The sequence below is a fragment of the Panthera onca genome, chromosome E2 (assembly GCF_046562875.1).
Source record: "Panthera onca isolate mPanOnc1 chromosome E2, mPanOnc1 haplotype 2, whole genome shotgun sequence".
NCBI lineage: Eukaryota > Metazoa > Chordata > Mammalia > Carnivora > Felidae > Panthera > Panthera onca.
Genome location: NC_138353.1, coordinates 25699242 through 25719552, shown reverse-complemented (window position 1 = coordinate 25719552; position 20311 = coordinate 25699242). Strand labels below are relative to the sequence as shown.

The 20311-nt window shown below is 37.3% G+C and overlaps 1 protein-coding gene across 6 annotated transcripts in view; it reads right to left on the bottom strand.

The window, feature by feature from the left end:
- PHKB (phosphorylase kinase regulatory subunit beta) overlaps positions 1-20311 on the bottom strand; it is a 265144-nt gene that overhangs the window by 38609 nt on the left and 206224 nt on the right. For all 6 annotated transcript variants that reach the window (XM_060651934.3, XM_060651933.3, XM_060651937.3 and 3 more), the window contains 4 exons: positions 8740-8795; positions 8122-8215; positions 937-1020; positions 223-327 (listed from right to left, as the gene is read on the bottom strand). In XM_060651934.3, the coding sequence (XP_060507917.1) occupies positions 223-327; positions 937-1020; positions 8122-8215; positions 8740-8795 (339 nt within the window). The remainder of the gene's footprint in view (positions 1-222; positions 328-936; positions 1021-8121; positions 8216-8739; positions 8796-20311) is intronic.

The window sequence follows — 20311 nt, the reverse complement described above, 5'->3', positions numbered from 1 at the left end:
CAAAGTCATACAACTTAATATAAAACACACTCCATCTATTACTCTAATGCTGCAAGCAATTTAACTCTTTCTCCAAAGCCACGCAGACATTGTTTTACTTTCATATTTTACACTGTGTTAACCCAGTGTCACAGACTCCAGGAGCACTCAATTTAATAACATATGATAAAATCAGTAGAAACAAAGTCATCCAATTTCAATAAAAAGGGGCTCTGAAACTACCTTTATGTCATCTATCAGCAGTAAAACATCTTGAGACATGTAGAAATCACTTAAGTCGAAGATGATAGGGTAACAAACCACAGTCTTTCCTAGAATGCGATAAATCTGTAAGAGATAATTAAAAAATATATATATATATATAAATATATATATATATACACACACACATATATATACATGTGTATATATATATATATATATATATACACACACACATATATATACATGTGTATATATATATATATATACACACACACACATATATATACATGTGTATATATATATATATATATGTTATATGTATATTTATAACAGAACCAAAGACACAGGTACAGTAGCATAAGCCGTAATAAGAAATTAAAACTGATAATGAAATTTTAAAGTTTCTTGATTAGATCAGTAAGATCAGTATACTAATAGAGTAATCCATCTCTACTGTGATGGAAAAAGCCTCTGTTTGAATAAAAACTGTCATAATCAGGTATCCTACAATGTTCAGAAATAATATAGCAGTTAGATGCTTATTCATTCCTAGAAGCCTTCTGTGATATCATACAAAATAAACAGTAAGATTTACTCGTAGAAAATAATAATTCAGATAAGCAGCCTAAGTATATAATGAAATGTGAGAATGGATGCATAGCAGATTAAACATCATTTCATTCTGTGGTTTTATAATCTGAACACTGCTCCACAAGGAAATTTCATAACCACCTTTGATGTACCGAGGCAGCCAATGGGTCTATCCGGTCTTCCGGAGAGTCCTAATTTTTCATTGATACCCAGGTGGAAATAAGCCTGTAAGACATAAATTTATAAATTAGGCAAGAAGAATCCATGCTTTTCCTTGTTTGCCCCCTTTGTTCCCCTAATGCCCTAACTTCTGATCTTTCCAGAGGAAAAATGGCCAGGGAAACCTTATTCAATACATTTGTAGGAAAATAAGCCAGCCAATGATGTCAACTTAGATTTGGGGGCACTGAGAGAATTGAGAGCATATCTTTGCAGATCTGCAAAGCAACATTCTAAAATTTGACATTTTTCTTGTGCTATCATAAATGTACAACTTGCAGGGTTCTGTCCAATTCATAAAAGAACACAAAGAGGCAAACGTTTCCTGTGTAATAAAAAATCTGATGAAAGTTTTAAAATTCAGGGACTCACATCTCCTACTAGATTCCGACTTTCAAGTATTTACCACAAAAATGGAAATGTCTTTATTGATTTTTTTGATAATATGAATTTTATGAAAAATGTAAGCCATGTGCTCCAAGTGAATGGTGCTGTTTACTCTCACAACCCTGTAGGTGATAACTCTTGCACTTTGATGTATGTTGAAGGAAGTGCAATTCATTGTGTGAGCCCTAAAAAACACGTGAAGTATAGGCAGGGTTACAGATTTTTAAAAATACACAGATAAATATCCATATTACACACATAAATCAATATGTATATATGTTTACAGAAATGGGTTCATATACTATATATATCTCTTTGGTGTCCTACTTGTTAAAATTTAGTACTGTGGTGTTCCAGTTTCAAGATGGTAAACTGAGTGTATGCATTTACTGTACATTTCAATATTGAAATAATGGAAGAAATATAAAGACCCAAGAAAATATCTGTAGCCCTCACTACTGGAAAACAGAAAAGGGTGCCACAGTGGAGAAGAAACTTCTAGAATTTCTTCTTTTTTTTTTTTTAATTTTTATTTTTTTAAAAAATTTCTTTTTAACTTTTTTTTTTTTATTTATTTTTGAGACAGAGACAGAGCATGAATGGGGGAGGGGCAGAGAGAGAGGGAGACACAGAAACGGAAGCAGGCTCCAGGCTCTGAGCCATCAGCCCAGAGCCTGATGCGGGGCTCGAACTCACGGACCGCGAGATCGCGACCTGAGCTGAAGTCGGACGCTTAACCGACTGAGCCACCCAGGCGCCCCTAGAATTTCTACAAAGTAAAAACAGATGGACTTGGAATAATTCAGTTGTTAATCAGTGCCAGAGCTGAGCATTTAATCCAGTTAGAAGCCTCCTTACCCAATCCTATTTAACACCTATCCCTTGATGAAGGTAGTTCCCAACTTTTTGTTATTTCAAACCAATTCAATAAACATCTCTGGATGGTGTACTATTGTTTCTGTAGGATAATCTCCTAGACTTGCTGGATCAAAGAGAATATATGTTTTCTTTGCAATATAATGCCAGGTTGGTCACCGTGTAGAAATAACGGACCAATTTACATTGGCATTAACAGTGCATAGGCCTTTTTCTTGGGTCAAAATGATATTTCATCTTAAACTACTCAATTCAAATAATTTATGGTTGACCATTTTCCCATATATTTAATGGCTACTTGTATGTTCTATAAAGTTTTCCATTTGTTCCCTTTTCTATTGGGCATTTTTCATTCTTTTTTGATTTGTAAGAGGTCTTGGTATATTAAGAATATTACCTTTTGTATAAATATTTTACCCAATTCACTCATCTTCCATGTTGTGATGAAATGTGAGAATGTTTGCATAGTAGGTCAAACATCATTTCAGCATGTGGTATTTTAATCTAAACATTTTTCTACTAGGAAATTTCACAAAGCACCTTTGATATGCCAGGTTCATCTTCAGCTATATTTAGTCAAATTTGTCAATCATTTCCTTAATGGCTTTTTTAGCACTTGTATTATTCTAAGAATGGATTTTCACTCCAAACAGCTGTAAACTGCTCTTCAATTTTTTTCCTAGTGATTTTATGCTTAAATCATTTTTTAAAAAATAAGTAAAACTTTGGTTTGCATGACTAATTCATTCCAGAAACATGCTTGTAATCCCAAGCACTTGTATATCAAAGCAAACTTCAAGAACCATTGGCTCAGTTGTGATCATGTGACATTCAGCATCATGTAATACTCGTACTACAAGATACTGCTCATTTATAAGTTAAAATTTATTAGAAATACTTGCTTGTCTTGCTGAGCACATGTAGAACAAGTTATTTGCAATTCAAGGTTTTAAATACATTAAATCTTTAATCTGTCTGGAATTTATTTTTCTGTTTGATGAGGGGTAGAAATCTAACCTGTTTTCCTAAGTGGAAAATCAAACCAACTGTTTCTACATAATCTACTGATTATGATTTGAACTGACTTCAAATATCTACCTCACTATACACAAAATTAATGTCTCTTTGATTCTGCTATGGTGTACACTTCCGTGTCAGAGTTATGTCTGTGTCTCTTTCTCTTTCTGCATTGTTATCTCCCTACAGAACAGCATATCCTGGGTTGGCTGGCACTCTGCCCGGCATATAGCTGGTGCTCAGCAAACACCTGATGGATGAATGAGGGAGCATGTCCTCCAGAGCTACATGTGCTGTGAAATCTGATTCTTGAATAGCACTGGTTTTACTGCCAGGAAAAGTACTATATAAGCATTAGGATATATAGCTGTACTGAAACTATCGCACATTATGCTAGATGGAAACTCCTTTCCCACAAATACTTTCAAATTTTCTGAAATAAATGTTCTAAACTATTTTAGATTTCTTCTATTGGACAAGTGACTAATAAACCATTTACAAGTTAAAATGGACCAATCTAGATTTCCTTTAAATACTACTCTATCACAGTAAAAGAGTTTTCCTTAACTTTCTGAACCACAGTACAGCAGGTCTATGACAGGTAAGTAGACAGACCTGGAATGCTCTCTGCATTCCCCTGTGCATATTATACTGTCCCCACATTGTACATATTCACACCATTTAATCCACTGAAATAGGATATAGTAATGGCTAAATGACCCAGAAGTACAGAAGTACTTCATCCTAGGTCTGCACTATATTCATATCCCCCATAAAGCAAAAACCACACCAATCACTGCATCATGAAACGTTAACCACACACGGTAAAAGCCCTGTCCTCACATACTCTTAAGTTGGTTGAAGGAGGGTGCAGCTCCTCAGAACAGAAAGATTAGCCATTGGCATAAGAATATGGGTATTAACTAAGATTTGCGGGAACATTTTTACTTTTAAAAGGTGGAATTATTATTGAGTAATATATAGAACTGTGAAATCATTACAGTGTGCACTTGAAACTAATATAACACTGTATGTTAACTACACAGGAATTAAATTTTTTTTAATTATTTTTTTTTAAATTTACATCCAAATTAGCATATAGTGCAACAATGATTTCAGGAGTAGATTCCTTAATGCCCCTTACCCATTTAGCCCATTCCCCCTCCCACAACCCTTCCAGTAACCCTCTGTTTGTTCTCCATATTTAAGAGTCTCTTATGTTTTGTCCCCCTCCCTGTTTTTATATTATTTTTGTTTCCCTTCCCTTATGTTCATTTGTTTTGTCTCTTAAAGTCCTCATATGAGTGAAGTCATATGATATTTGTCCTCTAATTTCACTTACCATAATACTCTCTAGTTCTGTCCACATAGTTGCAAATGGCCAAGATTTCATTCTTTCTGATTGCCAAGTAATATTCCATTGTATACATATATACCACATATTCTTTTTCCATTCATCCATCGATGGACATTTGGGCTCTTTCCATACTTTGGCTATTGTTGATAGTGCTGCTATAAACATTGGGGTGCATGGGCCCCTTCGAAACAGCATACCTGTATCCCTTGGATAAATACCTAGTAGTGCAATTGTTGGGTCATAGGGTAGTTCTATTTTTAACTTTTTGAGGAACCTCCATACTGTTTTCCAGAGTGGCTGCACCAGCTTGCATTCCCACCAGCAATGCAAAAGACATCCTCTTTCTCCACATCCTCATCAACATCTGTTGTTGCCTGAGTTGTTAATGTTAGCCATTCTGACAGGTATAAGGCGGTATCTCATTGTGGTTTTGATATGTATTTCCCTGATGATGAGTGATGTGGAGCATTTTTTCACGTGTCAGTTGGCCATCTGGATGTCTTCTTTGGAGAAGTGTCTATTCATGTCTTTTGCTGTTTCTTCACTGGATTATGTTTTTGGGTGTTGAGTTTGATAAGTTCTTTATAGATTTTAGATACTATCCCTTTATCTGATATGTCGTTTGCAAGTATCTTCTCCCATTCCATCAATTGCCTTTTAGTTTTGCTGATTGTTTCCTTCGCTATGCAGAGACTTTTTATTTTGACGAGGTTCCAGTAGTTCATTTTTGCTTTTGTTTCCCTTGCCTCTGGAGATGTGTTGAGTAAGACGTTGCTGCGGCCAAGATCAAAGAGGTTTTAGCCTGCTTTCTCCTTGAGGATTTTGATGGCTTCCTGTCTTCTGTTTAGGTCTTTCATCCATTTTGAGTTTATTTTTGTGTATGGTGTAAGAAAGTGGTCCAGGTTCATTCCTCTGCATGTCGCTGTCCAGTTTTCCCAGCACCACTTGCTGAAGAGACTGTCTTTATTCCACTGGATATTCTTTCCTGCTTTGTCAAAGATTAGTTGGCCATATGTTTGTGGGTCCATTTCTGGATTCTCTATTCTGTTCCATTGATTTGAGTGTCTGTTCTTGTGCCAGTACCATACTGTCTTGATGATTACAGCTTTATAGTATAGCTTAAAGTCCAGGATTGTGATGCCTCCTATTTCAGTTTTCTTTTTTAAGCTTGCTTTGGCTATTTGGGGTCTTTTAAAATTCCATACAAATTTTAGGATTATTTGTTCTAGCTCTGTGAAGAAGGCTGGTATTACCTTGATAGGGATTGCATTGAATATGTAGATTGCCTTGGATAGTATCGACATTTTAACAATATTTGTTCTTCCTATCCAGGAGCATGGAATCTTTTTCCATTTTTTTGTGTTTTCTTCAATTTATTTCATAAGCTTTCTATAGTTTTCAGTACATAGATTTTTCACTCTTTGGTTAGATTTATTCCTAGGTATGTTATGGTTTTTGATGCAACTGTAAATGGGATCGATTCTTTGATTACTCTTTCTGTTGCTTCATTGTTAGTGAATAGGAATGCAACTGATTTCTGTGCATTGATTTTATATCCTGCAACTTTGCTGAGGAATTAAAACTTTTTTAAAGTTGGGCTTATAAGAAGCAATATATTAGGAAGTATATCTTAGAGGACAAATCCCAAAGAGCAGCTAGCTTGGAACATAGAGGCTGTAGCCACAGAAAATCTTCCATCTTGATACATGCTTAGGGAAGTTAGGCCCTTGGTTCCAAATCTTGTTTTAACCATACCACATACCCAAACTTTAAACCATTTGTTCATATCATCTTTAAAACAACAAAATATAAAATAAGTAAGGACCAGTTTTAAGTCTTCACCTTACCCTTAATGGAATGCTTTCTATCATTTCCACAGCACCCTGTATAAACTTATCAAAGTGGATTATAATTAGCTATTTTTCCTGTCATACTAATAGATTCAGAGTTCACTGAGAACAGGAACAGAGCATAGAGCCATTTTATCTGAGTGCCCGACACAAAACTCTGCACATAGCAGGTGTTCATTAATGAATGAATAAAATGCCACGTTTAAGTCATTTGGAGCCATGCTGGTCTTTTAAATCCTGACTGCATGTTGTCTGGTAGAGTACAGACTCACCTAGCATAAAAAAGTTGCAATATAAATTAGGCCTGAAAAAAACAGATTCAGGTTAATTTGCTTTGAGCTCATGTTTATCAAAGAATAATAGTCTTTGTTACTATTCTCTGGAGCTTTCAGTGAAGAACCATAAAAAGTTTACCAGCAAACATAGCCTATAACTGAATGATAAATGCAGTGTACAGCCTTAGATTTTCTCCACTTCCATGCTGCCTCCTCTGCTTGTCTTGTGGATCCTCAGTTCCTCTCCTTTTCCACTCCAAACCCATTTACATCTTTGTGTGATTTTAAAGTGTTACCTACTCTAGGGATCCTTGCATTTCAGCGTTAGCTCTTTAATCAGGGTGGGAAGAGTTCTAAATTTGTTAAAGGAGGTTTAAGAGCTCTCAAAGATCTGGTGCTCTGGGTAATCTGACACCCAGATTCTGGTTTTGTTGCCAATGGATAGGGTCCTGTCTGATTAGCAGTGATGCTCTGAGGCCCTGCCTTCTCCCATGCAATGTGCACCTCACTTTTCTAAGCTTTTCTTCTTTGCTATAGCATCAAGGCTTTGACCACACACATGTATATCAATCTAAATGAGCTGACCTTGATCATTTGAGAGAGATAATTCTAAGTACTTACCCCAAACACTTCAGAGTTTGTTCCTGTAATGTTTTTAATAATTACTAAGTAAAAGTGGTAGTTTATAAATAACTAGTGGAAGTCAACAATTTCCTGTCCCTAATAGGCAGGAATATTCCTAAACAGGCATTTCTGAATATATCGGCAGAGCAGTGCATGCAAAAGACCTCAAAAGTCACCTTTTAATCCAATTCAGATACGTACTTAACTGCATACAAGATAAACTCAGATGTTACTTTATAATTACTTTGAAACCCAGCAAACCAAAAGTGTAGAATTACTTCAGACCTCAAATGATAAGGCAAGAGAAAAAGGGAAGTAATTATTACCAATAAATATTTACAAGGTTTCTTTAATAGTTAATGGAAGGGAAAATTATCAAATTCAACGTAAAGATTAATTTTACACACAAGTACTAAAATTAAGGTTAATTCATTATTCAAGTGCTCAGTCTAGGTCAGTAATAGACTTTAGAAGGGAGTAAGAATCAACAAGACTTATGAATATAATGTATATACATACAATTTAGGGTTTTTTTTTGTTTTTTTGTTTTTTTAATTAATAATGTCTGATAAAGTAGGTTTTTCAACTTAATTAGAAAGGCTTTTAGATTAATGACCCTATTTCAGAATCGGGCTTTAACTATGCCACCTGACTGTAAACTAAGTCTAATAATCATGCTCTAGCACCTCCACAAAGTCAACAAAGACGCAGAATCACTTACTTTCACCAGCTCCTGCTGAGCCCAAATCTGAATGGGCTCTACCTGTTGAGGTGTTTGAGTCTGAATACCATACGTGTTGAGGAAAACTTGAAGGCTAAAGAAAATAGGGAAAAAATGAGAGACATTTTTAGGCAATGCATGTAAAGTGTGGAGAATGGTGGAGGAGAAGGAGGAGGAGTGAGATGAGACTACACTAGCTTAGAGAACGTTTTCATTTATTAACACGAGCAATATGCCATCTGCCCTGGGTTCCAGAGGCCCTCTTGGGTTCTTCACAAGGTATTAGATGGGAGCTCTGAGGGCTGGAAGAAAGAGTAAGCACTGATTTTGGGAATCTCCATTATTTGTTGCACTAACTTCTCAAAACTACACCCTAGACAACACTGGCACAGGTCACAGTCTTTAATATTCACATCAACTAAAACAAAGTTATTTTTAATCATGAAAAGATTGTTGTTCTGGCACTTAAAGTAACATTAATGACAGACATCCTTGAAACCCTGTCAAGGGGTTTGTGAAATTAATCTCTCCCAAGAGACTCAATATTGCAACATAAAGCAATAAGCCCCCCAACCCCCCACTTCCCAAAGGAACACACCACCCATCTGGGTTTCATACCGTTGACTTTCTGCTATGAGTGCTACGTGAACTACCAAATCATTTTCCAGTGGGCCCTGTAATACAGAATAAGGGGTGGGGGGAACATTTTAAAAGATCCAGTCATCATCAGATACAATGAGAATCAAGGACAATATTAACCATCTCTAAGCAGTTCATTAAAATGATGAACACCTACTGGCTCCATGCAGTCACCTCTCTTTCCTTGCTCTCCACTACCTACTAATCAATTTGATGGTGTAGACAGAGTAATGGAACACCAAGGAACGGAAAGCCATAAATCTCACCGCTACCAGAGGGGCTAGCCTGTCAGGACTATTTTGAATGATGCATAAGAGTAGTCTGGGGACTGAGAGTCATTTTCCATCATTTAACTCTGGAGGGAAAGGGAGGAACTAAAAATAAAAACCCAGCTTACGTATTCTCTATTAAAAATGATCATGAGTTAAAACTGTTCATTTGGTATCTTAATCACATATAAGGCTATTCTCTTTCTTGTTAGCCAATTTTCCTTTGGCACCTATACATCAAAATAGCTTTATTCTAATATATAATTCCTATACTAGAGAATGAACTACCCAGTTGACTATGTAATTAACACTTTGTTCAATAAATACAAGCTGTTGGGCTTAATAGTTCTAATCAAAGATAGTGTTGGATATTTGCTACTCCTTTTTGTGTGTGTATGGAAAAGATTCACTATAGCATATATTATACACGGTTAAAATGAACCCAATTTTGAGCCTGTATTAATTAACAGAGAACATTAAGAAGCATCAATAAATTACAGTATTAGGAAGCTCTGAAAATACTGATCAAATATAATTCCTTTATAGTAATGAATCCAATATTCCCAATAGTATGCTGTAAAATGTTTGATTTACCATCAGTCAGTTACCCTCTATGGTATTCAATATGTCACTAGAATTTATGTATGATGGAAAGCAAGAAACACCAGAATACATATATTAGCAGTAAATATCCTACAATCAAAAGGATGGTTCCCAGAATCATCGTGAAAATGCATTTCAGGCAGACTTCCATATGATTTAAATGAATATATAGGATAAAATGAGATATAACAACCCAACAAAAATAAATATACATTAAAAATGCCATAAATTCTATTTTTATTTGATAAAGACCTTAAAAGTTAATGTTACTCAGAAGAATGAGAAAAAATTAATTATTCAGAATCTCATCAAGATTTCTAACACATTAAGTCTTATTTCTCTCAGATGAAATCTAGTATTTACTTCATCAAAAGGAGTAACCTTAGAGTGGGCAATTATCTACAATCTTCAAGACAATTAGAGATTCTTAAATAAAAAACAAATGAATACATATACAAGAATGCGGATGATATTTCAGTAACAATAAATAAGGCAGCTTACAGATCCTAATTGGCAAATTGGTATCTTCTTTTTGAATCACAGACCTGTTTAGGATAATGTTGTTTCCATTTGTATGACAGAGTACTTAGATCTAAAATTCTCCCTACACACGTTGAATCATAATGAGTATTTGGTTAGGGGACTATATTTGGTTGAAGAATTTTTTCATTGTAAAAACTCAGCATTTCAGAAATTTCTAATTCACAAACCTTCTATGCTGATCTTAGGCCTTCAACCACAGCCCAAGTGGGACCTTTCACCTCATTTCTACCCACAGACAGAATTCAGCATGTACAATCCCAACCCAGTAATTCTCTTCCTTTCATTGCCAAAATTGGAACCATCTTTTCTGTTTTCACCATTTTCGTCAAAGCACCAGCATTGTTGTCTAAACTAATGAAGTCTCTCTGAAAACATCCTAATAGGAGTTGTTAAATTCTATTTCTGAATGGTATTTCCCTTAATACTAGTATAATATTTTCTGCTTTTAGGTTTGTGAAGTGTACACATATACATATGCATACAGACACTGAAGGCCTGTATGGTACTGGTATTCTCCATTTTACCTGTATTTATGTACTCATCAAGGCATTCTAATATACAAGGCCTCATGTTAGGGCCTGATGTTGCAAGAGGAAAACAACCCAGTGTCCCTCCATGAGGAGTTTAGAGTATACTGGGACATATGAACAACAGGTATTTATTATCACATAAAAGTATTTCACTGATAGCTTCCTTTGGTAGTATAGATCTACCTTATTTTTGAAAAAATGGCTGTAGGGCATTACATTATATGGACATACCATAATTTATTTAAGGAATGTTTATTTTGGTGGACATTTATGTTGTTTCCAATATTTCACTTCTGCAGAGAATAATATAATAATTGTCCTTATCTTGGAGAATCGCTAAGGATTTAGGGAGAGAACAAACTGCTAAGCACAGTATTTGGCACATAACAAAAATAAAGGGCACTAATACTTGCTGCAGTTGTACTTATTATTTTCACAGCTATCCTAGGACAGCTGCTCCTCTCGTCCTTGTTGAGATTTGCTGTAATACCTGTGTCAACTTAAATCTCATTGGCTTCCATCATTCTAACACATTAGGACCATCCATTATCCCATTTTTGTACGGCTAGTTCTTCTCCAAAGAATTCCAAACATCTTTTAAAAGAAATCCTCAGGTGACTTACCACTTTCCAATTTTTTCTTTTATTTCTCAAACATAGACTACAGCTATTTTCTTACCTTTCTTGCCTCTATAATTCTGCACTTTGCCTTCCAACATACTTTGCCTTTAGAGACGGAAATCCTTACACTTAAGTCCTTGGTTTTCTACTCATTGCACTTCTCTTTCCTTGTCTCTCTCACCAAACTCAATCACTCTGTAGCTTTAGTTACCACCTCTAAGCAGATGATTTCATATTTATATTTCTAGTCTTACACTTTCTCTGAGTTCCAGTGCCCATATTTTTAAGTGCTTTCTGGACATTTTCTCTTGGCTATTTCCAAAGGTAAAAATTCTAAAATTCAACTCCTCACTAACCCTATCTCCACCCCAAACAAGCTCACTTCCAGCTCAGAATGTCAGAATCATCTTTGACTCCTGATTATTACCCTCCATATCCAATTTGTCACCAAAATCCTGTTAAATCTTTTCTTCATAAAGTGTCTTGAACATTCTTTTCTTTTCCTTTCTATAGCGATATTCAGGATTGGAAAGTACCAACAATAGCAACAAACACTTTATGTAACATTTGACATTCTATGTGCAGGGTATGGTACTAACAAACCATTATTTTATAATAACAAACCATTATTTCCATTTTCCAGGTAATAAAACTGACACAAAGAAAGCTTAAGTAACCTATCCAGCAAACAGCAGGGCTAGAATTGTGATGCAAGATCTTATGGAGAAGATGGCGCCATAGGAGGACGTTAGGCTCACCGCGTCCTACTGATCACTTAGATTCTACCCACATCTGCCTAAATAACCCAGAAAACTGCCAGAAGACTAGCAGAATGGACTCTCTGGAGCCAAGCGTAGACAAGAGGCTGATGGAAGAAGGTAGGAAGGGCAGAGAGGTGGTGCACGCTAGACGGACTGGCGGGAGAGAGCCGGGGTGGTGGAGGGGCAGCCCCCCCCCACCCCTGCAAAGCAGAGCCCCTGAGTCTGACTTGCCAAAGGGGAGGGCTGGACGGAGTGAGTTCTGACAGCCAGCAGGACTTAACATCTGGAATGTTATAAGTCAACAGTTCTGCTTGGACAGCAGGAGGGCAAGAGGACATCCGGGGGGAGAGGTGTTGAGCCCTGGAAGACAGAGCTCAGCTCGGCAGGGAACAAAGGGGCTGGCCAGGGCCATCTCCCTCTCCCATCCCATAGACGAAATCCCAAAAGGAACCAGCTCCCATCACCGAACTTACTTGCATAGCGCAAACACCCAACGCTGTGCTTCTCTGGACCCATCCCTCCGATGGGTCTGCCTGCCTGCCTCCCTCCCGGTGCTGCAGGGCCTCTCCCGCAGGGGACTACTGATGGCAAAGCCAGCTAAGCCTGCCCCTCCCACCCCTGTGCACCTTGCGGATCCACCCTGGCTAACACGCCAGATCACATCAAAGCAGCACCATGAGCCTGGGAGTGTGCAAGTAGCCCAGACAGGGGCCACACACTCCACAGAGAGTCCTGCCCCTGGGAGAGTGTAAGATAAGGTAAACACCAGTCTGACTGTGGGCTCAGTGGTGGGCAGGGAACAGACATCAGGTCTGACTGCGGCCCCGCCCACCAAAACAAGTTACTCCAGACAGCACAGGAAGTGCTCTGCAGTTCCTTGCCACTCCAGGGACTATTCTAAATGATGAAATGGAAGAATTCTGCTGAAAAGAAACTCCAGGAAGTAGTGACAGCTAACGAATTGATCAAAAACAATTTAAGCAATATAACAGAACAAGAATTGAGAATAATGGTCATAAAATTAATCACTGGGCTTGAAAAAAGTATAGAGGACAACAGAGAATCTATTGCTACAGAGATCAGGGGAGTAAGAAACACTCATGAGGAGCTAAAAAATAAAAATAAATGAGGTGCTATAAATGAGGCGCAAAATAAAATGGAGGCGACCACAACTCGGATTGAAGAGGCAGAGGAGAGAATAGGTGAATTAGAACATAAAATTATGGAAAAATGAGGAAGCTGAGAAAAAGAGAGATAAAAAAATCCAGGAGTCTGAGGGGAGAATTAGAGAACTAAGTGATGCAATCAAAAGGAACAATATCCGTATAATAGGAATTCCAGAAGAGGAAGAGAGAGAGAAAGGGGCTGAAGGTGTACTTGAACAAATCATGGCTGAGAACTTCCCTGATATGGGGAATGAAACAGGCATTGAAATCCAAGAGGCACAGAGAACTCCCTTCAGACATAACTTGAATCGATCTTCTGCACAACATATCATAGTGAAACTGGCAAAATACAAGGATAAAGAGAAAATTCTGAAAGCAGCTAGGGATAAACACGCTCTAACGTATAAAGGGAGAACGATAAGACTAGTGGCAGATCTATCTACTGAAACTTGGCAGGCCAGAAAGGAATGGCAGGAAATCTTCAATGTGATGAACAGAAAAAAAAATGTGCACCCGAGAATCCTTTATCCAGCAAGTCTGTCATTCAGAATAGAAGGAGAGATAAAGGTCTTCCCAAACAAACAAACACTGAAGGAATTCATCACCATTAAACCAGCCCTACAAGAGATCCTAAGGGGGGTTCTGTGAGTGAAATGTTGCAAGGACCACAAAGGACCAGAGACATCACTACAAGCATGAAACCTACAGACATCACAATGACTCTAAACCCATATCTTTCTATAATAACATTGAATGTAAATGACTAAATGCTCCAACCAAAAGACATAGGGTATCAGAATGGATAAAAAAAAACAAGACCCATCTATTTGCTGTCTGTCTAAAAGAGACACCTTTAGACCTGAGGACACCTTCAGATTGAAAGTGAGGGGATGGAGAACTATTTATCATGCTACTGGAAGTCAAAAGAAAGCTGGAGTAGCCATACTTATATCAGACAAACTAGACTTTAAATTAAAGGCTGTAACAAGAGATGAAGAAGAGCATTATATAATAATTAGAGGGTCTATCTATCAGGAAGAGCTAACAATCATAAATGTCTATGAGCCGAATACGGGAGTCCCCAAATATATATAACAATTAATCACAAACATAAGCAACCTTATTGATAAGAATGTGGTAATTGCAGGGGACGTTAATACGCCACTTACAACAATGGATAGATCATCTAGACACACGATCAATAAAGAAACAAGGGCCCTGAATGATACATTGGACCAGAAGGATTTGACAGATATATTTAGAACTCTGCATCCCAAAGCAACAGAATATACTTTCTTCTCGAGTGCATATGCAACATTCTCCAAGATAGATTACATACTGGGTCACAAAACAGCCCTTCATAAGTATACAAGAATTGAGATCCTACCATGCACACTTTCAGACCACAATGCTATGAAGCTTGAAATCAACCACAGGAAAAAGTCTGGAAAACCTCCAAAAACATGGAGGTTAAAGAACAACCTACTAAAGAATGAGTGGGTCAACCAGGCAATTACAGAAGAAATTTAAAAATATATGGAAACAAATGAAAATGAAAATACAACAATCCAAACTCTTTGAGATGCAGTGAAGACAGTCCTGAAAGGAAAATAATTGCAGTCCAGGCCTATCTTAAGAAACAAGAAAAATCCCAAACACGAAATCTAACAGCACACCTAAAGGAAATAGAAGCAGAACAGTAAAGACACCCCAAACCCAGCAGAAGAAGAGAAATAATAAAGATCAGAGCAGAATTAAACAATATAGAATCTAAAAAAAACTGTAGAGCAGATCAATGAAACCAAGAGTTGGCTTTTTGAAAAAATAAACAAAACTGATAAACCTCTAGGCAGGCTTCTCAAAAAGAAAAGGGAGATGACCCAAATTGATAAAATCATGAATGAAAATGGAATTATTACAACCAATCCCTCAGAGATACAAGCAATTATCAGGGAATACTATGAAAAATTATATGCCAATAAACTAGACAACCTGGAAGAAATGGACAAATTCCTAAGCACCCACGCACTTCCAAAACTCAAACAGAAAGAAATAGAAAACTTGAACACACCCATAACCAGCAAAGAAATTAAATCAGTTATCAAAAATCTCCCAACAAATGAGTCCAGGACCAGATGGCTTCCCAGGGGAATTCTACCAGACATTTAAAGCAGAGATAATACCTATCCTTCTCAAGCTGTTCCAAAAAATAGGAAGGGAAGGAAAACTTCCAGACTCATTCTATGAAGCCAGCATTACTTTGATTCCTAAACCAGATAGAGACCCAGCAAAAAAAGAGAACTACAGGCCAATATCCCTGATGAATATAGATGCAAAAATTCTCAATAAGATACTAGCAAATCGAATTCAACAGCATATAAAAAGAATTATTCACCATGATCAAGTGGGATTCATTCCTGGGATGCAGGGCTGGTTCAACATTCACAAATCAATGTGATACATCACATTAATAAAAGAAAAGATAAGAACCATATGACCCTGTCAATCGATGCAGAAAAAACATTTGACAAAATTCAGCATCCTTTCTTAATAAAAACCCTCGAGAAAGTCGGGATAGAAGGAACATACTTAAACATCATAAAAGCCATTTATGAAAAGCCCACAGCTAATATCATCCTCAATGGGGAAAAACTGAGAGCTTTTTCCCTGAGATCAGGAACACGACAGGGATGTCCACTCTCACCACTGTTGTTTAACATAGTGTTGGAAGTGCTAGCATCAGTAATCAGGCAACAAGAGGAAATCAAAGGCATCAAAATTGGCAATGCTGGAAGTCAAGCTTTCACTTTATGCAGATGACATAATATGATACATGGAAAACCCAACAGACTCCACTAAAAGTCTCCTAGAACTGATACATGAATTCAGCAAAGTTGCAGGATACAAAATCAATGTAGAGAAATCAGTTGCATTCTTATACACTCATAATGAAGCAACAGAAAGACAAATAAACTGATCCCACTCACAATTGCATCAAGAAGCATAAAATACCTAGGAATAAACCTAACCAAAGATGTAAAGATCTGTATGCTGAAAACTTATAGAAAGCTTATGAAGGAAATTGAAGAAGATATAAAGAAATGGAAAACATTCCATGCTGATGGATTGGAAGAATAAATATTGTCAAAATGTCAATACTACCCAAAGCTATCTACACATTCAATGCAATCCCAATCAAAATTGCACCAGTATTCTTCTCGAAGCTAGAACAAGCAATCCTAAAATCTGTATGGAACCACAAAAGGCCCTGAATAGCCAAAGGAATTTTGAAGAAGAAGACCAAAGCAGGAGGCATCACAATCCCAAACTTTAGCCTCTACTACAACACTGTAATCATCAAGATAGCATGGTGTTGGCACAGGCACAAAAACAGGCACATAGACCAATGGAATAGAATAGAAACCCCAGAACTAGACCCACAAACGTATGGCCAACTAATCTTTGACAAAGCAGGAAAGACTATCCAATGGAAAAAAGACAGTCTCTTTAACAAATGGTGCTGGGAGAACTGGACAGCAACATGCAGAAGGTTGAAACTAGACCACTTTCTTACACAATTCACAAAAATAAACTCAAAATGGATAAAGGACCTGAATGTGAGACAGGAACCCATCAAAACCCTAGAGGAGAAAGCAGGAAAAAATCTCTCTGATCTCAGCTGCAGCAATTTCTTACTTGACACATCCCCAAAGGCAAGGAAATTAAAAGCAAAAATGAACTATTGGGACCTCATGAAGATAAAAAGCTTCTGCACAGCAAAGGAAACCACCAACAAAACTAAAAGGCAACCAACGGAATGGGAAAAGATATTTGCAAATGACATATCGGACAAAGGGCTAGTATCCAAAATCTATAAAGAGCTCACCAAACTCCACACCCGAAAAACAAATAATCCAGTGAAGAAATGGGCAGAAGACATGAATAGACACTTCTCTAAAGAAGACATCCGGATGGCCAACAGGCACATGAAAAGATGTTAACATCGCTCCTCATCAGGGAAATACATATCAAAACCACACTCAGATACCACCTCATGCCAGTCAGAGTGGCTAAAATGAACAAATCAGGAGACTATAGATGCTGGAGAGGATGTGGAGAAACGGGAACCCTCTTGCACTGTTGGGTGGAATGCAAACTGATGCAGCCACTCTGGAAAACAGTGTGGAGGTTCCTCAAAACATTAAAATTAGATCTACCCTATGACCCAGCAATAGCACTGCTAGGAATTTTTACCCAAGGGATACAGGAGTGCTGATGCATAGGGGCACTTGTACCCCAATGTTTATAGCGGCACTCTCAACAATAGCCAAATTATGGAAAGAGCCTAAATGTCCATCAACTGATGAATGGATAAAGAAATTGTGGTTTATATACACAATGGAGTACTACATGGCAATGAGAAAGAATGAAATATGGCCTTTTGTAGCAACGTGGATGGAACTGGAGAGTGTGATGCTAAGTGAAATAAGTCATACAGAGAAAGATAGATACCATATGTTTTCACTCTTATGTGGATCCTGAGAAAGTTAACAGAAGACCATTGGGGAGGGGAAGGAAAAAAAAAAAAAAAAGAGGTTAGAGAGGGAGGGAGCCAAACCATAAGAGACTCTTATAAACTGAGAACAAACTGAGGGTTGATGGGGGTGGAAGGGGGGTGGGTGGGTGATGGGTATTGAGGAGGGCACCTGTTGGGATGAGCACTAGGTGTTGTATGGAAACCAATTTGACATAAATTTCATATTAAAAAAATTTTTAAAAAGAGATCCAACAAGTTTGCAGAATCTGTGCTCATATTCACTCATTTTGTCTCTCAGAGAGTGGAAAAGGGTGGGTGTTAAGACTGGAAAGATCCACATACAAATCCTATTTTATTACTTTATCCTGGCACTATCTGGGTCATCTAATAGATGCCTTAAATTTGTTATGGACAAGACTGAGCCACTGAATTCCATCTTTAGAACGACTCATCCGCAAAGTATTTCTTGTGTCTTTAAGGCCCCACACTATGTACTCATTTGATCTGGCAAATAATATGTAAGTCATTCTCAATTCCTTTTTCCTTCAAACCTTCTAAACAACAACAACAACAACAACAACAACAACAACAACAACAACAACATAACACTTATTGAGGACTATGTAACCATAGTAAATTACTCATTAAAACACCCATACTAGGTAGGTTCCTATTATTATTCTCATTTACTGATGAGACAACTGAAGCATGGAGTAGTTAAAAACTTAGCCAATATCACACAGATAATAAATGGAAAAGGGGGAATTCACATCTGGGCAATTTCATCTATCTCTTAAACATTATAGTGTCTGCCTATCTAATGTGTGAATTCACCAATCAGTTATATGGTTCCACTTGTAAAGCATGTCTCAAACACATCACTTCTGTCACAATCACCACTGCTACCAACCTCTACTCAAAGTCACCATGATCTTTCAGTTGATCAATTAACTGTGTAACTACCTCAGTCTTATCTCACCATGCACAGTGCCCCATCCTGCAAACAGCAATGAGGAGATTTTTTTCAAGAAGTGGCATTTGATGGGATGGGCACTGGGTGTTATATGTAAGTGATGAATCTCTGGGTTCTACTCCTAAAACCAATACTACACTGTATGTTAACTAACAAAAATTTAACTAAATAATTTTTTTTAAGTGTAAATTATACCATCTCACCATCACCTCACTCCACCCCACCTCCAGGCATACATACATGGACACTCTGTTTATAACTCTCCAGTGGTTTCCTATTGCCCACAGAATAAGAACCAAACTGCTTACCATTACCTACCATGGCTTGCATGACCTAGCTCCAAGCATACCTCTTCTTACTCATTCTTCCTCCCTTCCTTCACCATGTTTAAGCCACAAGGTGTTGTGTCTGTCGCTTGAAATGCCAGCTGTGTTCCTATCACTGGGCCTCTGCACTTGTTGAACTTCTGTTTGGAATGTTTTTCCTTCCAATTGTTTCGAGAATGCCTTTTTGTTATGCAGGTCTCAGCCATTATCCCTTCCACAGAAAGGCCTTCTCTCTAAGACAGCCAGCCCCTCTATCATTTTACCTTCCTTATTTTGTCTACATCATAGTACTTGCCAGCTCCAGAAATTATATTACATTATTTACATAAATGCTCAGTGTTATTCATTCCCACCAGAAAGTAACTTCCTAAAGACAGGAACCTTGATCTATCTTATCCATTGTTATGCCCCAATTGCCTAGAAGAAAACCTGAGCATATAGTTGGTGCTTACTATTTGTTAAATGACTGCCCAAGCAAGTACCTCAATTCTGTTTATCTCTAAAGGAATAATGATATGTAATATGCCTACCACACAGGGGGAGAATCAATAAAAAAATATTACTGATCTCCTAAACACATGATATTTACACTATTTGTTCTGTGATAATCTGTGTCAACTAACCTCGCTAAACCAGTTTCTTCACTGGTACACTGGAATAAAAGTATCTATTTCATAGGATTATGAAGATAATAGAGAGCACATATAAGCATTTAACACAGTATCTCACATATCCTCTTAAGTGTTCAAAAAACATTAGCCTTCTCATCAACTCCAGAAGTATAACCACAATCCTTGACTTTCTGTTTCATACTTGCCTCTGCCCATCTTCCACAATTTATGGTCAGGCTAATTTTCTTATATCAGTGATTTGCACAAAGGAAGTGGTCAAAAACTATTTGTTGAATGAATGAAGAAAAGGGAGGAAATATGGGGGAGTAAACATATATCTACGTAATGTTTACGATATCACTTCCATACTCTAAAACCAGTGCTTCCCAAATAAAGCCCCAACTTCCAGAAGACCTTTTACAATGTCACTGCTACCTATGGTTCCCTTATTTCTCTCCCATCTGTTTGCCTGAGAGCACTCCACTAAAAACAGTTCATTCTTGTCCATCTCAAGTTTCTGTCTACTGTTCTTCTGTTATTCTACATTTGAACTGCTCTTTTCTTCCTGTCTATACAGATCCTGACCCACTTTTTCAATAGTGTCCTCTATAA